Below are 21,210 nucleotides of genomic sequence, written 5' to 3' on the forward strand. Positions count from 1 at the left end.
GTCCTGCCTTGAGAGGACGACTCTCACTGTTGATGAATCACCAGGATATGTGGTCATATTGATTGAATTGTTGTTGTACCATGTTGGAGAAAGGCTTGAATTAAGGTAGAAGGCACTGCCCGCCATTGAAGTTGAATAACTTCCATTGGCTATGACAGTTGGAACATCACCAGTATTCTGTGCAGAGCTTCCATTGGCTGTGACGTATGGAGTACCACCAGTATTGTGTGAAGAGCTTATGACGGTTTGAACAAAGCTAACACTGTTCTGCCTTGAGGGGACTACTCTCACTGTTGATGAATCACCAGGACATGCGGTCACATTGATTGAATTCTTGTTGTACCCTGTTGGAGAAAGGCTTGAATTAAGGTAGAAACCACTCCCCGCCATTGAAGTTGAATAACTTCCATTGAATATGATGGTTGAATAACTTCCAAAGCAAGCACTAGTAAGAGTGATAAAGATCAAATACAAGAAGGGAACAGCCATAACATAAAAAATGGAGTCTACTTTCACTACGATTTGTCTTCTTTTCTAACAGAATACTTGCAGGTTTAGCTTATAGAGGGCAGAAAGGTTCAAGAGGGAAAATATTGCAACACAAGATTTGGAAAAGAATACACTGAAAATAATACTAGTAAAAAAAAAAAGCAAATGAAGCAGGCGGATCATACGTATTTGACAGAAGTGTTCAAAACCTAGCTATGCATTTCATGGGTAAACTCTTGCTGCTCTTATGTGTGGATGATTCATTAGAGAAAAGAAAGGGGAGAGAGAAACGGCGAGCATAAAGATTCCAGTCAATGTAAGACATTGCTCGGAAGATGCAATAAATTATTTAAATTAAAGGTGTCAGCCCTGCTATGTTAGGTGGAAATTGACCATTGACCTACTTTTTCTTGAAGTTCTAAATTTGCTACCCATATGGACCTAATCTTCCCCATACCTGCCACAACCCTCAAGACACTTTAACAAGAGGTTAGCAACTGGACCTGCATATACATATGAAGTCCAAATGATCAAGCACAATTCCTCCTTCCAAGTGATTTCTGTCTAATTTATTCTTATATCATTAAAAGAACCAAGCTTTGCCGATAAGAAAATTGAATAAGCACTTGTAAGTATGATGTGATCAATAATTTGATTTCAAAAGAGGTTGTAGTGAATAGGGGTCTCCAACGGGCGGGCCGGGCCATGCTAAAATGCTAGGCCCGCGGCCCGGCCTATGAGCCCGCGGGTTGGCGGGCGGGCTTTTTTATTTAAGCCAAAATGAAACCAAAGGAAGGGAGAGGGGGGATTCAAACCCCTTCCCTCATGCTTAAACCTTAAGGGTCTAACCAACTAAACTACATTCTTTTTATGTTTATTAATTGAGTTAGTTATATGTATATAAAAATAAAGTATATTATTTTTTTAAAAAAATTAAAGGCTCCAACGGTCATGTGACCGTTGGAGCCTAGCTCCAGCCCATGTGACCGTTGGAGCTAAGCCTCCAACGGTCACATGACCAATTATTTTGATTTTTTTTTTTTTTAACCTTCCTATAAATACATTTTTTTCCTTTTCATTTTTTCATCAAATTCTCTCTATTTCTCTATCTATTTCTCTCACATTCTACAATATTTCAAATTCTTTTATTTTTCCCTCAAATTATACAATATTGTTGGTGGTGCAAAACAAGCATTGGTGGCTCAAAGAGTTCAAATTTGCTAGGAATTTCTGCATCGGTTCTCTAATTGAGTAACATACTTCACCCCTACTACTTTATTTTTTTGTTACATTTTTTTTTATATTTATTACTTTATTATTTTTGGCATAATATTTTATCAATAATTATAATATGACAAGTGCTTCTTCATCTAGTCCATGTGATGAAATATCATCAAACAAAAAATTTACTTCAAATATATGGAATTTTTTTGATAGAATAGAAATAATTTTAGAAAATAATAAAAAAGAAATAAAAGCAAAATGTAAAATTTGTAATAAATTTCTTACTGGTGGCTCAAATGCAAGCACAAATCATTTAAAAAAATATCATGAAAATTGTAAAACTAAAAATAATGTAGATATTATAAATTATATGTAATTAGGTAAAAATAAAAGTGGAAATTTAAAAACATTTTCTTATGATGAATCTAACTGTCGTGAAGAAATGATTGATTATATAATAAGAGCAGAACAACCTTTCAACATGATGGAAACTCATGATTTTTCAGGAACAATTCAACGAGGTATTAATCCTCAATTTAAAAGTTGGTCTGGAAATACAGTTAAAAGAGATATTATGAAAAAAATTTATACACAAAAAGAAATTTAAAAATTTTTTTTTGCAAATTTTGAAGGAAATATTTGTTTAACATATGATATTTGGACATCTTTAACTCACATTGGTTTTTTATGTATAATTGCTCACTACATTGATAATGAATGGAAATTAAATAAAAGAATAATTTCATTTAAATTAATAAATGCTCCACATAGTGGCAAAAATATAGCATCTTTAATAAATGATGAAATTATAGATTTAGGCATTCGTGATAAAATATTGACAATAACATTAGATAATGCTGCTAATAATGATGCAACAATACATAGACTAAAACTATATTGACAAGTAAAAGAAGATCATGCTAAAATATTTCATGTGTGTTGTTGTGCACATATTTTAAATTTAATTGTAAAAGATGGATTAAAAAATGTTGATAGTACATTGGAAAAAATTAGAGGCATTGCATATAGTATTAATAATTCTCAAGCAAAACATGAATTATTTTTTGATTGTTGCAAAATGTTAAATATGAAAAGAAAAAATATAAATTTGGATATGACCATTAGATGGAATTCCACATATAAACTTTTACAAAATATAGAAAAGTAGTCGAATTATATGAAACACAATTAATTAACAATGATTGTGAAGCAGATATTTATGCATTAAATGATTATGATTGACATATTGCAGATCTTTTAAGAGATCTTTTTGAAATTTTTGATACTTCAACAAACATTTTTTGTGATGTATATTATCCAACTTCAAATCGAGTTATTACGCAAATAACTAATATTTTTATTGTACTTCAAAAATATTTAAGTTTTGAAATATTTAATGATACAATATTTGCAATGATAGAAAAATTTAGAAAATATTGGGGAGAAATACCTTTAATTTTTTTATATTGCTTTAATTGTGAACCCTAGATTGAAATTTGAAGCTTTGGATGAATGGTTAACAATTATTTATTTTAATGACCAAATAAAAATTGAAGAAATTAAAAATGAAATAAATTCATTATTATATAATTTATATAACTATTATAAAGAAAAATATGGTAATGATATTAATACTATTAAATTACCACCTACATCTACAAACTCCTCATCTTTTTATAAAAGAGCTCTAGAAATGTTGAAAAGTCGAAAAAAGACAACAAATAGTTCTCCAAATAATACATCTGATTTAGATAAATATCTTAATACTGATATAATTTCATTTGAAGATCAAGAAGATTTTGATATTTTAATATGGTGGAAATCACATCAACACAAATATCCTGTGCTTTCTATAATTGCTCGCGATGTACTAACAGTTCCTGTGAGTACAGTTGCATCAGAAGCTGCTTTTAGTGCAGGTGGAAGAGTAGTTAGTAAAAAACGATGCAACTTAGCGCCAAATGTTATTGAGGCAGGGATATGTGTGAAAGATTGAGAAATAGCAGATAAAAGGATGTACGATTCCATTCGAGAAACAGAGATGCTTGCCGATATGGAATCTTTAAAATTATCAAGATCTTCATGGATGCATGATAGTTCGCCATCACCGCCAGAAAATAATGACTAAATGTATATTATATTTTTATTTTTATTTTTTGTGGTTGAAAAATACAGATGATTGACAAATAAATAGGTGCCAACCTAGTTGGGATGTATTTATTTTGTAGTGATGTAAACTTTTCCCACATTTTCAAATGTAATTATACATTCAATGAATAAAATTTTGAAATGAATATTTTTTTTAATATTTTTTATTTTTGTAGTTTTTTTTTTTAAGGGGCGGGCCTACGGGCCGGGCCTAAAATTAGGCCTACAGCCCGGCCCGCCCAAAAACGGGCTCGGGCCAGGCTCGGGCCGCGGGCTTTTTGGAGACCCTTAGTAGTGAACACTGATATCACAATATGGAAATATAACAAAATCAAATCATAAATGTCATTTGGTTTAATTCAGTGATGAAGGAATAAATAGAATTTCTTTTCTTTTTACCTTAAAAGATCATTCTCTCATCTCGGATTAGGAAGAACAGATACTTTTACAGGAGTAGAAACTCAAGCAGTGGCTATAAGAAGGAACTAGTGCATGAGTAACACTTATTATACCTGATGGTGGGTTCCGCCTCCATTACTCCAGCCAGAACCTTCACAGCAACTGACATGGGTGGTCTTCTGGTATGGTCATCCTGCAAACACCAATCTCCAACCCTGATCATCCTCAGCATTTCTCCAAGATTTTGCATGCCATCCAAGTTTTCCAAACATCAACACTCTAAGCATATTTAAGCTAGATTCGAACTGAGTGCAAACCAAAGTTTCATTCCACTAACTATTCCAAGAAAGATAACTCCAAAACTTTAAATGACAACTTTCATTGTGATTTTTTATTCCCATTACTCTGGAGCAAGATACCCCAGAAGTTCCTCTCATTGTGAAGGCACTTGGCTCTCATCTGTGTCTATTAGCTTAGATAACCCAAACCGAGAGTATGGTCTGCAGCTTTATATCCAGATGTACCGTTCTCTGTCAGCCATTTTCATGAGGATAGGCCAATCCTTTGGCTATGTCAAGTATAGTATTTTTTTTCTGGTTTTTCCAATCAAGACAGGCTTCTGGCTGCTATAGAAAATCCAATTTTCAAAAGCAACATTGTTCACGCATTCATAAACTAAAGACTCAGTGATTTTTCTGCACAAAATCCTATCAACCTTACAAAATTGAGATGGTGTATGCTTCCTATTGTCTCAACTTCTAAAAACTCCTGCATCCTTTCACCCAACCCATTTTTTGCAATCTAGTGCATCTTCTACAAATCCTTTGAAAGCAGAGACAAATCCCTCACCATCAAGTCTCTCCTTGAATTCCGCTGTTGCGACCTTTAGATCTTAATATGAAAACATCAAAGGCATTCCCAGAACCACAACTTGATTGGTTTAGCCACCCCCATCCTTCTTCCCCCTTAGACTTCTGCAGTGTCACTAAGTGTATAACAATTATAAGATTAGCCATGAAAAGATCACCATTGTCACTGATTTCTTTGAAGAGAAAGTTGGGTGGGAAAATCTCTGCTATATTTCCTTCCACTGGCACAGGGCTTGATGCCAAAAAAGAATTTGTTGGTTTGTACCTTGATCAATGACACTGATGTGAAATTTTAATTTGCTTTATGCTTTCCCTTATCACCAAAATTCCAGATGGCATAAAAAAATCTCCATCTAGGACATACAAATCATACCTTAGAAACTGCCACCACAAGAACAATCCTACAGAAAGGTTTATTTGCATGCTTCTATATCCTTCATATCTGGAAAAGCAGGACTTGGATCATTATTTTTTACTTACCATGGTTATGATGAAGCATTTGGCCTTTCCAGGAAGGACTGACTTCAGAAAAGGACTCCCTGATTTCATAGCTTCAGATATAGTTTTTTTTTTTTCCGTTTTATGCCACTTCCATTATGTTCTGGTAACAGGACCGTTTGATAGTCAAACAAAACCTTAGCCACCCAATCACTGAAATTTCAGAAAATACTTTTCTCACCAAAGATCCACTGTTAGGTTCCTGGAAATTATACTAGTCTTCAAGGATGAGTTTGATACGTGGGAATAGGAATGGAAATAGGATAGAAATGGAGGGGAGTCATAATATTATATAAAAAAGAGAAGTCAAAATCCTAGTAAACATAGGATTTGATTTTCCTAACAATGATTTTTTTACTCCTATTATCATTCTAAAAAATAATCCAAATGTATGAATGAATAGGAGATGAAATTGATTTCCTATTTCCCATTTTCTATTCCAGCATTCCAAGCATGACTTGACGGTCAATATTTTACAATATTCAGGTTCCTCTTACAGATTCAAGAGGGGCCATCATGAAGGTCTTTCTTGGGAAACCACATTTACTCATCTTCACTAGAGTTGTTCACTTAAAATCAGAAACAATAACAAGTACCCTGTTGCATTCAAAGCACAGGTATGAATTAATTCAGAACCGTAAAGAAAAAACAGCACCAACATCACACAAGTACTACAAGAAGTTCTTACAGAGAAACAAATAAAAAGATTCATCTTGTTCCATTTCTGAATGGTTTCTGTGACAGGGAAAAATCAGAAGAAAATCATGTTATTTTAAATCAAATAGATAAAATTAATCCCATCAATTTTGAGGGCATTGTAATCTACAATTACCAATAATCACCACAAGAACATCTCCCATTTTTGAAATGATGAAACCTACTAGAATCTCGCACAATGATCTCTCTGTTTGATATCTCTGATATGTATTTAATAGCAACATGACAATCACTGCAGACACGCAAGTTCTTAATCACCCTTATTGGAGTACCAACAGGAGTGTAGAGAAGAGCAAAAGCAATTGCCAACTTTTCACTATGGTGCACCAAGCTGTATTCCTTGTCCTCAACATCCATGTCATGCAAAACAGAATCAATATCAGGCACATATCCACGCTTTTTCATCTCTGAAGTCAATTCTTTTAAATAAAATGCAATCTCCACCGATTTTGGATGAGATTTATCCCCCATGCAGAATTGGTGTATCTGGTTCTTCACCTCCAACCAGCTTATACCTGGTTCCTTCTTCAACTTCCTATCTCTCATGGCTTTTCTGACATCTGAAACATCGTCCCACCTTTTATCAGAAGCATGGATGTTTGAAAGTAGCACATAAGGAACTGGATCCCGGGGATCAAGCCTAAAAACTTCTTCAGAAATCCTTCTTGCCATCTCTGTCTTCTTGTGGATTTTACATGCAGATAACAAAGTTTTCCATGTAATAACATCTGCTTTAACCGGCATAGATCTTATCAAAGCCTCTGCTTCCTCCACACTTCCATACCGTCCTAGTAGATCAACCATACATGTATAGTGTTCTAGTCTAGGTTTCACTCCATACTTTTCAACCATCAAATCAAAGAACTCGATCCCTTTCTCTTTCAATCCACAGTGACTACAAGCATAAAGCAAGCTCAAGAATGTAACATCATTTGCCTCTAATTTTTCTTGCTCCATCTGATTAAACAAGTCAATGGCCTCCACTCCTCGCCCATGAAACCCATAAGCAGCAATCATCGAGCTCCAACAAACAACATCTCCATTTTCACATTCCAAGAAAACCTTCAATGAATCTTCCAAACACCCACATCTCGAATACATGCTAATTAAAGAACTAATCACTGAGACTATCAAACTCGCCCCAGCTTTAATTACTTCAGTATGGATCTGCTGGCCTTGTCCAAGAGTGGCTAATTCTGAACATGAACTGATTACACTCACAAATGTTATCTTATCCGGTCTAAAGCCGGCCAATTTCATCATATTATACTGATCCAAAACTTCCTCAGGATATCCATTTTGAGCTCTTCCCGCAATAAGCGTGTTCCAAGCAACCACATTTTGACTTGGCATTGCTCTAATTAGTCTTTCTCCCTCCCCCAAACTTCCGCATTTCATATACATATGAGCCAAGGAACTCACAACAACCAAATTAAACTCAAACCCACATTTCCTCACATAACCATGAACCTGCCGGCCCGCAACCAGTGCTCTCAACCCCGCACAACCCCGAAGAACACTCCCCAACGCAAACTCATCGGGTAAAAAACCCAACTCATTCATCCTCGAAAACAAACCCAAACCCTCCTCATTGAACTCGAACTGTATCAAACCTGCAACCATGGCATTCCACGTAGCAACATTTCTTTCAGGCATTTCATCAAACATCTTCCGGGCAGTAACCCAATCACCGCTCCTAAAATAGCCATTAATCAAAATGTTACAAGACATGATATTCTTCCTGGGCATAACGCCAAACAATGTGATTGCAGTGTCTAATTGTCCGCATTTGGAGTAGAGGTTGAGGAGGTGATTGGAAATGAACTTGTCTGAGGAACACCCAGACGTGATTATCAAGGAATGGAGCTGTTTTCCTAGCGATAGTGAGTTTTCTGAAATGCATGATTGGAGGAGATGTGAGAAGAGAGCTGGATTCGACCATATATGAGAGCTGAATCTGTCAAAAGCTTGTTTGAGGTGGCCTTTGGAGCAGAGGTTGGTGAACTCGGCTGTCAGTTCAGAGCCAGAGGAAGGGTTTGTAGAGAAATGGCGCCTAGTAAGAGGCCTAAGCCAATACTTACCCATACAATTTGGGATGCCACATCAATTATTTAAACAAACACTATATGGGCGTTATGTTGGAGTCCTTGGTATCCCGGCAGGAAGATGGCGCCAGGGGTGGTAATCTGTGTTGTGTAAAGTGCTTGGTTCACTTTATGTGCCATATTTTAAACAAATTGGCCTTTCACCAACCTTTCTATCCTTACCTGTGCTTAATTTATGCCTTACTTTCGATAAATGAGGTTGTGTTTGATAGTGATTATAGGAAATAATTTTATATTTTTTTACATTTTAATACATTTTAATGATAAAAATTTTTAAGTATGAGAAATATTATAAACGCTATTTAAAATCAATATCAAATAGACTTTTAACCTTTTTAGAAACTTTCTACATTCACTCCTACCGAATTTATACAATATTTTAAAACTATATTTGATTCCCGCAAAATACTAATTAAAGAGAAAAAAATATTAAGGAAAATGGGTTTCTCATATTTAATTTTATTATAAAAAATACAAAAAAAATCAAATATAATAAAAATTAATTAAAATTTCATATATTTTAAAATTATTTAATTTTTATATAATAAAAAAAAATAAGTAAAACGAATTTAAAGAATTATATAGAAAAAACTTATTGATTTTATATCTATTTTTTTTTCCTTGTTTCCGTTTTTCTTTTTTTATACTTTTTCTCTCTATTTTCTTTCCTTCACATTTTCCTTCAAAATTTACGGAATCAAACATAACCTAAACAAATTAGCATTTCATAAGCCTTTCTATAATAATCTATGCCATTTTAAGTTGATCATGCATTAAGATGAATGAAACAACCTAATATACAAACAACGTTGCATTAAAGTATTTTAATATTTGCTTCCAATTAGCTGACCATGTAAGAAAGAACTAACTAGCAGTGACCTTCCTATGGCTATGAGGAAGGCAAGAGAGAGCCATTTTTACCCCTTTGGAAATACTGTGTGATTGCTGTGGCAGGAGATGTTGTCAACTCTTCAATGCCTAAACTTAAGCTTGAAGATTTCAACTTCAGCTGGGGATTAACGACCTATTTGAGTTTACATCTGAACGGCTGGGAAAGCCGAACCGAAAACTTTCTCAATTCAAGAAGACTCAGTATCTATTTGAGCTTATAGCATTTCTAACTCAAATTAAGTTCCAGGATTTAGATTATGGGCCTTTTGGCATTCATGAATTCAAATTCATAAGCATTCCTACTTACATATTTGGAAGAAAAAGATCACAGATATTATACACTGAACAATTAAAAGATGTATGGCCAAGTGTAAATGACATTTGCGGTATGATTTTCACTATTTATACAGTGACTGGAGATGGTACTGAAGCAGGGACACGATTTTCTGCAGGAATCTCAACAAACTCTGAGAGGATTGCCCGGAACTCATCCCCAGTCATTGTTTCTTTCTCAAGGAGGACTTCAACAATCTTGTCAATGGCCTCACGGTTGTTTCTTATGTGGGTCAATGCAATCTCATATGCGTCATCTGAAATCCTCTTCACAGCAGTATCAATGTCTTCTGCAAGCTTTTCAGACATTGAATTCCTTGCCATCATTCTCATGATGACATCAGCACTCTGAGCCGAGGTGTCCATAAGCGACCATGGGCCGATGTCAGACATCCCAAATGTGGTCACCATCTGTTTGGCCAAACGAATTTATTAAACCCGTCAAATTCAGTTAAATTTGTCCAAATAATAGGTGAGGGAAATTGTTATTTGTTAAGCAATTAGTTAAAAGAGCAAGCTAGGAATTTATGGATGTTGGAAAAGGTTGTTGCAAGCAATGTTATAAATCAGAATAGAACTCTGAAATTTCAATTCATTTCTGCTCCAGGCAATTGAAATTTCTAAGATCTTAAATCTTTTGTTTTGAGATTTTGGGATTATGGTGGTACTGTGTTTTGTATATGTTGAGAATAGAAACTGACAATGACATTTGCAGTTTAAATGTTACCAGCTGGAAGCAGATGGAGGAACTGTTTATTACCTGTTTGGCCAAACCAGTGATCTGCTGCAAATCACCAGCAGCACCTGTTGTCACCTCAGGCTCACCAAAGATCACTTCTTCAGCAGCTCTGCCACCAAGTCCGCCAACAATTCTTGCAAAGAGTTGCTGCTTTGAGATCAGGGTAGGGTCATCAGAAGGAATGAACCATGTAAGACCGCGTGCTTGACCACGAGGGATCAGGGTGACTTTCTGAACGGCATCGTGTCCTGGGGTCAAAGTTCTGCAAGAAAAGGAATCAAAGAAAAGAGTTCATAAGTTATTTGACAATGAATTTAGTTGTAAACTGTACATATGATTATAGGCATAAAACACATGGAGAAGACAGATAAAAGCATCTAACAAAAAGGATATTCATTAAGTCCCTAAGATAGAGATGAAAATGGTAAATTTCAAGTTCATAACCAAACTAGTTATTTCTGCCATCAGGATGTTCATAGAAAGATGAGAACATAGGAACTTTTTCTGGCAGAGTGTGTGCATGTGTGTGCACATATACAGGAAGAGGGTATAAATCTTTAAGATATTACTAAAAGGAATACAAAGACAAATCATGGGAAACATGAGAATAAATTGCTGCAGAAGCAAGGTGAGACTTGAGATGGCATTTTGAATAGCTTGAGTATGATCCAAGACCTAAACAAAAGGTCAGACAGGCAGATGTACCCCACAATTTATCAAACCACAGATGTTTTTAGAATCTTTTGTAGGGTCTGTTTTAACCATTTTTGTGCTTAGACCCTGAATATCATTAACACAGCAATGCTACTGTTTTACCTAACAACTTGAGCAAGTTGTCCCAACAAATGCATGGATTAACAAATCAAAGTTGAAAAAAATGTGGTAAAGTGAAACCTAAGTACCTACAATGATCAAACCTTGGTTTAAGAGAGCTTTATATATATATATATACAGAGAGAGAGAGAGATTTTTGTCCCTATTCGAACCTGAACCTGAAACCTCCCACAAACCATCCCCAACCTTTGTTTGGGGGGCTTTCCAAACACCAAAAGCAACTTCCAAGGATGTTGGCAAGAATCTCCAAACACGATCCCACAAAGTCCAAAGGTTTTATCCATGTTTTAGAAAAGTAGGAGATTCCTTTGGCTCAATAACAATGCAAAATTAGATTTGTATTTAATAAAAATTTTAAAAGGCCAAAATAAACCTCATTTTTCACAAAATCATTTTTCAAATAAAATTCCCAAGCACAAAAATAACACTTCTGCATCTGATTCTTCTACTACTTAACAACACAAGTTAAAGATATTCCAAACAGCCACATAGCACATCAACTATCCCCCAGGAAAAAAATGCCTGGTCATCAAATCACATTGACAATAAGGTTGAATCAGGTGTGGAGAAAAGCAATTTTCAAGGTATAACCTGAAAAATTAGTTTTGAAGTAAAACTGCTGACCTTATCAAGAAGGATATCAACATGGAGAATGTCCAGAATAAGAAACAACATGGCATGATATTTTCACTTACCCACATATGGCATGACCAACTTCATGGTAAGCCACCAGACTCTTGCTCTTTCCATCTGTCATAACTGTTCCTTCCATTCCAGCCACAATCCTATCAATTGAATCATCAATCTCTTTAGATGTGATTGCTGTCTTCCCACGACGACCAGCCAATATAGCTGCCTCATTTAGGAGGTTTGCAAGATCTGCTCCACTAAAACCTGGAGTTCTCATGGCTATTACATCAAGAGACACATCTCCATCAAACTTCTTATTACCAGCATGAACCTTTAAGATCTCTGTCCTTCCCCGTATATCAGGAACATCAACAGTTACCTGCTCCAAAGATTTAACGTAAGTATTTCCCACTTATAATAAAAGATAAGGGCAAAAAACGATATATTCTCTATGCTTACCTGTCTGTCAAATCGTCCAGGCCTCAATAAGGCAGAGTCAAGAATGTCTGCCCTGTTAGTGGCTGCAATAACAATTATACCAGTGTTTCCTTCAAAACCATCCATTTCAGTCAAAAGCTGGTTAAGAGTTTGTTCCCTTTCATCATTTCCTCCTCCAATTCCAGTTCCTCTTTGGCGCCCAACAGCATCAATTTCATCAACAAATACAATGCAGGGAGCATTCTCCTTGGCCTTCTTGAAAAGATCACGGACTCTAGATGCACCAACACCAACAAACATCTCAACAAACTCAGAACCTGAGATAGAGAAAAATGGAACACCTGCTTCACCAGCAATTGCCTTAGCTAGCAGAGTCTTCCCAGTTCCTGGAGGGCCAACAAGAAGAACACCTTTAGGAATGCGAGCTCCAACTGCAGTGAATCTCTCGGGCTTTTTCAGAAACTCCACTACTTCCATGAAATCTTGTTTTGCTTCATCTACCCCAGCAACATCATCAAATGTTACACCAGTGTTTGGCTCCATTTGGAACTTGGCTTTTGATTGACCAAAGGCAAGGGGGAAGCCAGGCCCACCAGGGCCACCCATTCCTCCTGATGAACGCCTTGAGAGAAGGAAAAGGCCTCCAATTAAGATTAGTGGGAAAGCAAGGTTGCCAATCAAGTTGAATAACAGAGAACCTGAGTCCTCTTGAGCATTGTGTGCAGCAAAGTCAATGTTCTTTTCTCTGAATTTCTGAAGGAGCTCCTGGTTGAGTCCTGGGAGTTGCACACGAACTCGCTGCACCCGGTTACCCAACTCAGGAGAAACAGCTTCAACAATAGCTATGGTTCCATTCTCAAACAAATCTACTTTTTTTACCCTATCCTTGTCCAGATACTCCAAAAATCTAGAATATGACATCCTTGATGAGGAAACCCCTTGCTCCTCCGCATTAGCTTTTCCATTACCAAGTAAAGCAGGTACCCCAAGCCCCGCATTACCAAGCAAAAACTTGAGAAAGCCTCTCCTTCCCTCATGCTGTCTCTGGTCCAAAGATGCTTTTACAAAAACTGCTTTGGACACTTTACCCAATGATGGAAAGCTTGAGGATGGCAAAAGATGCCTACCATGGAATTCCTTGCTCAAACCTGGTTTATTAATGCAGGTGGATAGACCATTTCCCACAAGGCAAGCTGATGATGCTGCCATCTGTGGTATAGTGCTGATTTACTTGTAGAACAAGATGGAAGCACTGAAAAATTAAATGTGTTAGAAGTGAATATGAAAATAAAATATATGTAGAACAAATCTCTAAATCCAGTTCCAAAATTTTAACAACACTCATGCAATGGTGACAAAGAAGACAAAAGGCATGGAAACCACTCCTAAAAGAATCTACAAAAATAAAATTTCCAAACTTCTATATCCAAACATATAAGCAGCTTATAAGTGAACTAGTAACTGGTAGACAAGGAACTCTGCATCTGAATGAAAAAAAATAAATGTATAATTACCTCAGGAAAAACACTTTGATGAATTTTTATCATTTTTTTTCAGTAAATAAGAATAGTATTAAAAGCACCAAAAAGGACACACCAAAGTACACACGATGTATACAACAGCTGCCAAAAAGCGCCAAAAAAAGGAAGAGAACTAAAAGCTACTCCCTCCCTCAAACCGAACCCAACCAATCAATGAAAATAACTTTGGACATCAATCTTTCACCTATAAAGAGTTTGGTCCAAGTTAACAAGTTACACAAAAATAAGAATTTCAACCTTCGGACAAAGAGTTCCACATTCTCAAAAGATCTTCTGTTTCTCTCTTTGATGAAATTTTTATCATAATAACAGAAGAAAAGATATCCAAAATGGCAAAATGCAATTAGAACAAAATTAAAAGAATACTACCAAATTTCCATCTATATTTTTATTAATCAAGCAAAATTTTCCACATAAAGTGATGCCAATAAAGAATTAGCTTAGAACCAAAAAAAAAAAAAAAGAGAGAGAGAAAAAAATGAAAAATGTCAAGAACAAATTATATGCCCTCTATTTGGCTAAGCAGTGAACTAAGGAAACAAAAAAAGGTCACAAACTTTCTTCTGTTTAGTTTTTAAAAGAACCAAAAATTCAACTCTTGTTTTTGGCAGAAATTAAACTCAACCATATTAATGCAAAAGTACCACTGAAGCCTGTATTTTCATTTCTTCAGGAGCTGATATCAGGCAAACTATAAGGTACCAGTTTCTTTTATATTTTTTACTCCTCTGCTTTCTCAGCAACCAAATGGAGCTAAAATATAGAAATAAAATGTACCCATTTAAGAGAACAAACTCTATTTTACCCAAGTCCAAAATTCAAAGCTCAAAAACCCAGAAAATCATAAGAGCAAAAAATTATAGATTTCAAAGAAAATTCAGAATCAACAATCTATGGTTCCACACAATTATAGTCTAAAATACACGAACCTACAGGCATCAATTCCCATTCCTCCAAAATCTTCATCGCCCCAAAATCATCAATACCAACACAATTAAAGAAAAAAATTGCAAACACACACACACACACACACACACACACAGACCCCTCTCTAGGGTTTACGTTTCTTTTCCTCTGAACCCACGAATAAACAATTTTAAACACAATTCCAACAGAAACCCATCAACAAAACATCATCATAAAAATGAAACTGAACCAAATTAATGAACTGGGCAAATGAGAGCAGCCATAAAAATCGCCAACCAAGACATCACTGGTAACATTTCATTATAATTCCTCTCGTAAAAGAACAATGACCCATTAGAATATGGAAGAGCAGGCGAAGAGGGTGTACCTACGAGCAGAGGATTGTGATAGAATGAATGGAGTAAGAAGCTGGGAGAGGTGGAGCAACTGAAGACGGGAGAGCTGTGCGGGGCGTTAGCTGTATTTTTAGAGGGAGTGGATGTGGTTTCAGGATGGCGTACGTGGCCTTCTTGCAATGGTCAGCTGCTGTACCACTGCCTTTAACTTAGATATTTTTTTCCTAGGGACTTCGAATGATTTTGATGGCGTGTTTAGCAGGTTTTCCTGGCTCTAATTGTTTGGACGGAATTTATTTTTTTTCAAAATACGTTTAGAAAAGGTAATCGTTCAACTTACAAGTCTTTTAATTATGTTGTGAAATATAACGGCGGTATTTATTTTCAAAAAATAGTTTTGAAAAATGTTTTGAAAAATAGTTTATAAAAATTATTTAAAAAAAATATTATTTACTATTTTACAAAATAAAAGTTTCTAAATGTAACTTACTTTTAACTTATTTTTAATGATTTAAAATATATTTTTAAAATAATTTTTATATTTGATATTTTATTTTTAATTGCTTTTTATATTTATGTGATTATTTTTAAAATAATTTTCAAAAATTAAAGGAAAACAATTTTTTTAAAAATTATTAAGATTATATTTTTGTTTTTAAGGATAAAAAATTAAAAATAATTTTTAATTATTAAACATATTTTTTATTTTTTATTTTAGAAAAAAAAAACTAATAGCCAAATAAAATTTAAATAATTTAATATATATATATATATTCCCATGAAAAAACCATTTTTCACCATTGGAAATTACCTCCCTCTTCTTCCAAAGACAACATTGATTCTTCTTCCTTGTTAAATTAAATAAAATTTTAAAACTTTAAGTATTTTTATTAAAAAAAGAATTCAAGAATTTAAAAAGGAGTTTAATATTTAAGGGAGGAAACTATATTTTATAGAAAAAAAATATTTTATGGGAAAATACCAAAAAAAAAAAAAATGTGGACAATATTTTTCTTTATGTTTGGATAAAAACAATATATATAAAAATTAGAGTGTAAATACCAAAATAACGAAGATGAATGAGCTTTCAATTTCTTATGTCATTTTTATGGGGGAGTATAAGTGGCATATGTACATGAACAAAAATTGAAGTAAAAAATGTACAAATAGGAAAGATTGAGGAGTGATTTAGGGGAGGAATAATAGGAGAAGAATCACTTGGATTAAGAGAAGCTGACTATTACATAATTTACACCTTTAGTTTTGTTATGTGATACTCTCCTTAAGGTTGGATCATAAATGCTTATCATGCCCAATTTGTCGGGGAGACATTGAAGGTTCTCACTAGCCAAGAGGTCGATGAAGATATTGATGGCCTACTTCATCAAAGGAATATATGTTGTTTTGACTAATTATTTTTGAATTTTCTTAAGAATAAAATAATAATCTAATTCAATATGCTTAGTTCGCTCATGAAAACGGGATTGATGATGATATTAATAGTTGCTCGATTATCATAATACAAGATTGCTAGACTATAGAAATGGATCCTTAAGCAGCTAGTAAAAACTTTAACTATTGAAACACACAAATGACTTGATTTATGACTTTGTACTCAAATTTAGTAAAGATTGAGAAACATTGCTTTTTGGTTTTCCATGAGATAAGAATGGCACAAAAAATAAAGGTGTAGTATTCACTTGTAGATCTACGAGTAATAGGATGACCTCCTTAGTTAGAGTTAGCATAGGCAACCAAATTTGATGGACTTAAAGCAACTAACAAAATTCCTTGATTAGGTTATGCACTTAAGTAGGCAAAACTCATAAGCCTACATCAATATGTAGCTTTTGAGGAGCTTCCATGAACTGATTGAGGATCTCAATAGGAAGGATATTTGGTCTAGTAAGGCCAAATGAATTAAAAGACTGTAAGGCAACACTAAATGATCGATTCCATCAAATAAAGGATCTTCATCATCAATGTCAAGTTTTATATTTTGTTGTATTAGTGATCTTGTAAAATCAACACCCTAACATTCCCATATCATGTAAAATGTCTAAACAATATCATCAGTGGCATAGGATTTGATGAGCGGGCAACCTCAATACCAAGATAGTAGCATTGTCATTGAGTAACTTATAGTAGTATTGTCATTGAGTAACTTATTTGACAATTGTATTTCCTCTGCATTATCACCTAATAAGGATGTATTATTATTACAATTTAAATATAATTTTTCTTATCTTAACTTTCTTGATAATACTCCACAAATAATCTCAAGGCATTCTCCAATACCCACTACTCACCTCATACCAATGCAACAATTGACCCTTAAGAGTCAAATATCAGTAACCATTCATGCACACACTACCTCTCTTATTCAACTTCCTAAGTGTAAAGGCTTGTTGCCTAACAAGTTACCAAGTCACATGTATTAAGAAATAAATTATAAAATTTGCAATCAATCATGCAAAAAGCAAAACAACATGATCCTTTTGGCCCTTGAGAAAATGAAAGAGATATAACAATGATATAACTTTCATTGTCAAAACTAACACATGATAAAACAATTTATAATTAAAAAATTTGAAAATAACTTTCATTTTAAAAATGTAACAACATAAAATAATTAAAAAAACTTGACAATAACTCTCATAGGGAAGTTAGGAATTCAAATATTTTTCAAATAATGAAATACTATTCAACATACACTTATAGGTTAGACATGATGTCTTATGAGAATCAAGATGCAAGTAGTTGGCTAATTGGTGAGAGCAAAAAAGAAGCATATCAAGGGGTTAACTATCAATATTGATCGAAAAAACATTATAGCAAATATTCAGAATCAATATGGAGTTCAACCTAGTTATGATAAGGCATGGAGAGCAGAGAACTTACTCTAGGTTCTTTTAGTGGATCACCTGAGTAATTCATAGTGCTTTGCCATCTTATTGCTATGTTTTAAAGCAAAAAATTCTTGATAGCATCACTGATATAGTTACTAATTGTGATGATCAATTCAAATATTTTTTATGTTTATTGGTACAATTCTTATTTAGTTTCACACATCACTAAGACTTATGGTTGTAATTGATGGAACATTTTTTAAAGAAAAGTACTTAGGAAGTTTGTTTAATGTAGCATGTAAAGACAACAACAATTAGATAGACCCCTTTGCCTTTAGGGTTGGTGATTCAAAAATTGATGCTTTTTAGGAGTGGTTTCTAACAAAATTGCATGATGTAATTAAACACACGATGATTTATTTATGATATCAGATCATCATTGTACGTAGCATTGAGAAAGTAGAATTTAAAGCATTTCCATATGCAATTGAAGACAGTTTAAAAATCTTGTAATTCAGAAGTTGTTCTATGATATTACCCATACTTGTTATATTTTAGAGTTTAATGTTATATTTGGGCAATTAGAGATTATTTACCCAAGAGCAACAAGATACCAAATGGGTGTAGGAGTTGATCGATAGACTCATTCACACTATTCACTTGGGAAATATATAGTATCATGACCATAAGGATAGTTGAAAACCTTAATGCTAAATTAAAATATGCTAAATATCTTCTAGTTTTGCAATTGGTTGAAGAATTGAGAAACTTTAAAAATGGTTTGTAACTCATCAATAACAAGCAATATCAATATCAACTGAACTTACCATGTGAGTTGATGGAAAACTTCGTTCAAAGTATAATGTGTTATCAATATTAGGTGAAATCTATCAACTCAAAAGAGTGTAATATTAAATATGTTGGCATAAGTGCTCAAGTGAATTTAGACACTCGTTCATGCACATGTTAACAAATTGATCTTGATCAAATTCTATGTTCACATGCTATTGTTGCTTGTAGATATTATAACATCTCATGTTACACTTTGCGTTCTTAGTACTTTACTACTAAAACACTATTATCTTCATATTCAAAGTTTATTTATCCAATTGGAGATGTGATAGATTGGATAATATATGATCACATTCGTAACAAAGTTGTGCTACCACCTAAAATAAGGCGATCAATGGGAAGACCAAGGAAAGTAAGAATCCTTTCTGGTGGAGAAGGCAAACACACATCTTGTTGTAGTCAATGTAGTCAATATGTTCATAATCGGGAAACATGCAAACGACCAATACCATGAGATCATTACACCTTTAGCATCCTATGAATGGACATGAAAAAATTATAATAGTGATTTTTTTTTTAGTACTCATGTGAATGAAAATATAAGTTATTTTTTTTTGTATAATGTGATAAGATAAACACATATATAGATGATAATTGTAATAAACCTCCCTCTTTTTGGATACACATACAAATGGAAATATAAAGTACCTTTTTTTTTATATTGTGATGAGACATGTATAAAATATGAATGAAATTGCATGTTTATTCTCAAACTATGGACTAAACTATCCTCAAGTTTATTGACATTGAACTTGATAGTAGTTAAGTTTAGGTTCTATTTGAAGATTATGGACTTAGCCACCTTCGAGTTTGTATATGAAACAATTTGAAAATAGTTAAATTCATGTTAAAATATAAACTAGAGACATAACTTCTTATGAGTATGTACAAAATCAACTTCCATATTAAATATGATAACTTTGGAATAGACTTAGACTTAACATCTTTCAAGGTTGTTGATAGTCAACTTGATAGTAGTTAAGTTCAAGTTAAAATGTCAATTGTGGAGATAAATTCCTATGAGTATGTGCAAAAATAAGTCCATATTAAATATGATAACTTTAGAATAAACTTAGGCTTAACATCTTTCAAGTTTGTTCGTAGGTAACTTGATAGTAGTTACGTTTAGGTTTTATGTGAAGACTATGCACTTAATTACCTTCAAGTTTATATACAAAACAACTTGACAATAGTTAAATATAAGTTAAAATGTTAATTGTGGACATAACTTCCTATGAATCCATACAAAATCAACTTGGTAATCGTTAAGTCCATATTAAATTTGATAACTTTACAATACACTTGAACTTAACTTTTTTTCAAGTTTGTTCATACTGAACTTGATGGACACAATTTCTTACAAGTATGTTCACAATTAATTTGTTGCTTGAAAAATCCATGGTGATATTATTGATAAGTTTATACTAACCTTATCATTCAATTAGAAACCTATAACCATGAAGCTACATTTAAATTTATATTGACATATATCAAAATTTCTAACTACATAAAAACCAAATTACATGTTTTGAATACAAAAATGTTAATGTTGATATAAAGTTAAAATTAGTCAACATTTATAACCAAACATCAAGTTTTATGAAGTAATTTTGTTGAATGACCACTTTGCTCACGGGGAAGAGAATGTGATACCATCAACCTCATAGCCATCAATGTATCATAATAGTATACTTGCTACAACTTTTTAAATTTAGTAGTAATGTTTAAAATCAAAATATTTTTCACTACATAATATTAGGTAGCATTTCATGCAGATGTTAATTTATTTTGATTATTATTATTATTATTATTATTATTATTATTATTATTATTATTGTGTTTTCCATAGATATAAACAAGAATGAAGTTCATCCGAGTGCTATCATTCCATACCACAATGGGCCTATAAATTTTAACTAATAGATATAGATATAGACTCTAGAATATAGATTGTAAAGTTGTTTTGGTCCTATTATTCTTTTGAAAATCAAATTGTATGCCCATAGACTTTTCCTACACAAAATAAAAATAAAAATGAGGAGAGCTCAAGAATATAAAATTGAATCGAGTAAGGAAAAAATCATACATGGAAGATAGAATTTTGTTACGTACAAAGACTTAGATGTTATAATTTTAAATTATAACACATAGATATTGATGAAGAACTTTAGATTATTGGAGAGAACTCAAGAATAAAATTTATAAGTACTTCACTTTTATTTACGTTTGAGGGTTGTAACATCTAGTATAGTCCTTTTCTTTCTTTCATTGTTTTTTTATTTTTTTATTTTATTTTATTAATTCATAACTACTTTTAATGATTTATGAATGAATGATTTGTAGAAATATTTGAAAGATTCATTCTTTAAGTTTATAACCATAAGCTAACAAA

General features: G+C 33.4%; 2 protein-coding genes across 2 annotated transcripts; both read right to left on the bottom strand.

The window, feature by feature from the left end:
• Positions 1-6,060: 6,060 nt before the first annotated feature.
• On the bottom strand, positions 6,061-8,561 carry LOC117926333 (pentatricopeptide repeat-containing protein At2g41080-like). Its single transcript, XM_034845425.1, has one exon. The coding sequence runs from the start codon at positions 8,427-8,429 to the stop codon at positions 6,456-6,458; it is 1,974 nt and encodes a 657-aa protein (XP_034701316.1). The 5' UTR covers positions 8,430-8,561; the 3' UTR covers positions 6,061-6,455.
• Positions 8,562-9,546: 985 nt separating this feature from the next.
• LOC117926810 (ATP-dependent zinc metalloprotease FTSH 2, chloroplastic-like) lies at positions 9,547-15,254 on the bottom strand. The gene is made up of 5 exons (XM_034846099.1): positions 15,150-15,254; positions 12,336-13,566; positions 11,942-12,255; positions 10,434-10,674; positions 9,547-10,084 (listed from the first exon to the last, which is right to left on the bottom strand). Exons 2-5 carry the CDS (start codon positions 13,521-13,523, stop codon positions 9,743-9,745), a joined length of 2,085 nt encoding a protein of 694 aa, XP_034701990.1. The 5' UTR covers positions 13,524-13,566; positions 15,150-15,254; the 3' UTR covers positions 9,547-9,742.
• Between the last annotated feature and the right edge of the window lie 5,956 nt (positions 15,255-21,210).

This window comes from Vitis riparia, chromosome 12, assembly GCF_004353265.1.
Source record: "Vitis riparia cultivar Riparia Gloire de Montpellier isolate 1030 chromosome 12, EGFV_Vit.rip_1.0, whole genome shotgun sequence".
Classification (NCBI taxonomy): Eukaryota; Viridiplantae; Streptophyta; class Magnoliopsida; order Vitales; family Vitaceae; genus Vitis; species Vitis riparia.

Bases quoted from the DNA above. Each gene is read 5' to 3' on its own strand.
- LOC117926333 (XM_034845425.1), bottom strand. From the start codon at position 8,429: ATGGGTAAGTATTGGCTTAGGCCTCTTACTAGGCGCCATTTCTCTACA.
- LOC117926810 (XM_034846099.1), bottom strand. From the start codon at position 13,523: ATGGCAGCATCATCAGCTTGCCTTGTGGGAAATGGTCTATCCACCTGC. The intron at 10,675-11,941 runs GTAAGTGAAAAT...CTTTTCTTGCAG, and splicing joins GTTGGTCATGCCATATGTGG to AACTTTGACCCCAGGACACG. The intron at 10,085-10,433 runs GTAATAAACAGT...TTGGCCAAACAG, and splicing joins TCACTGGTTTGGCCAAACAG to ATGGTGACCACATTTGGGAT.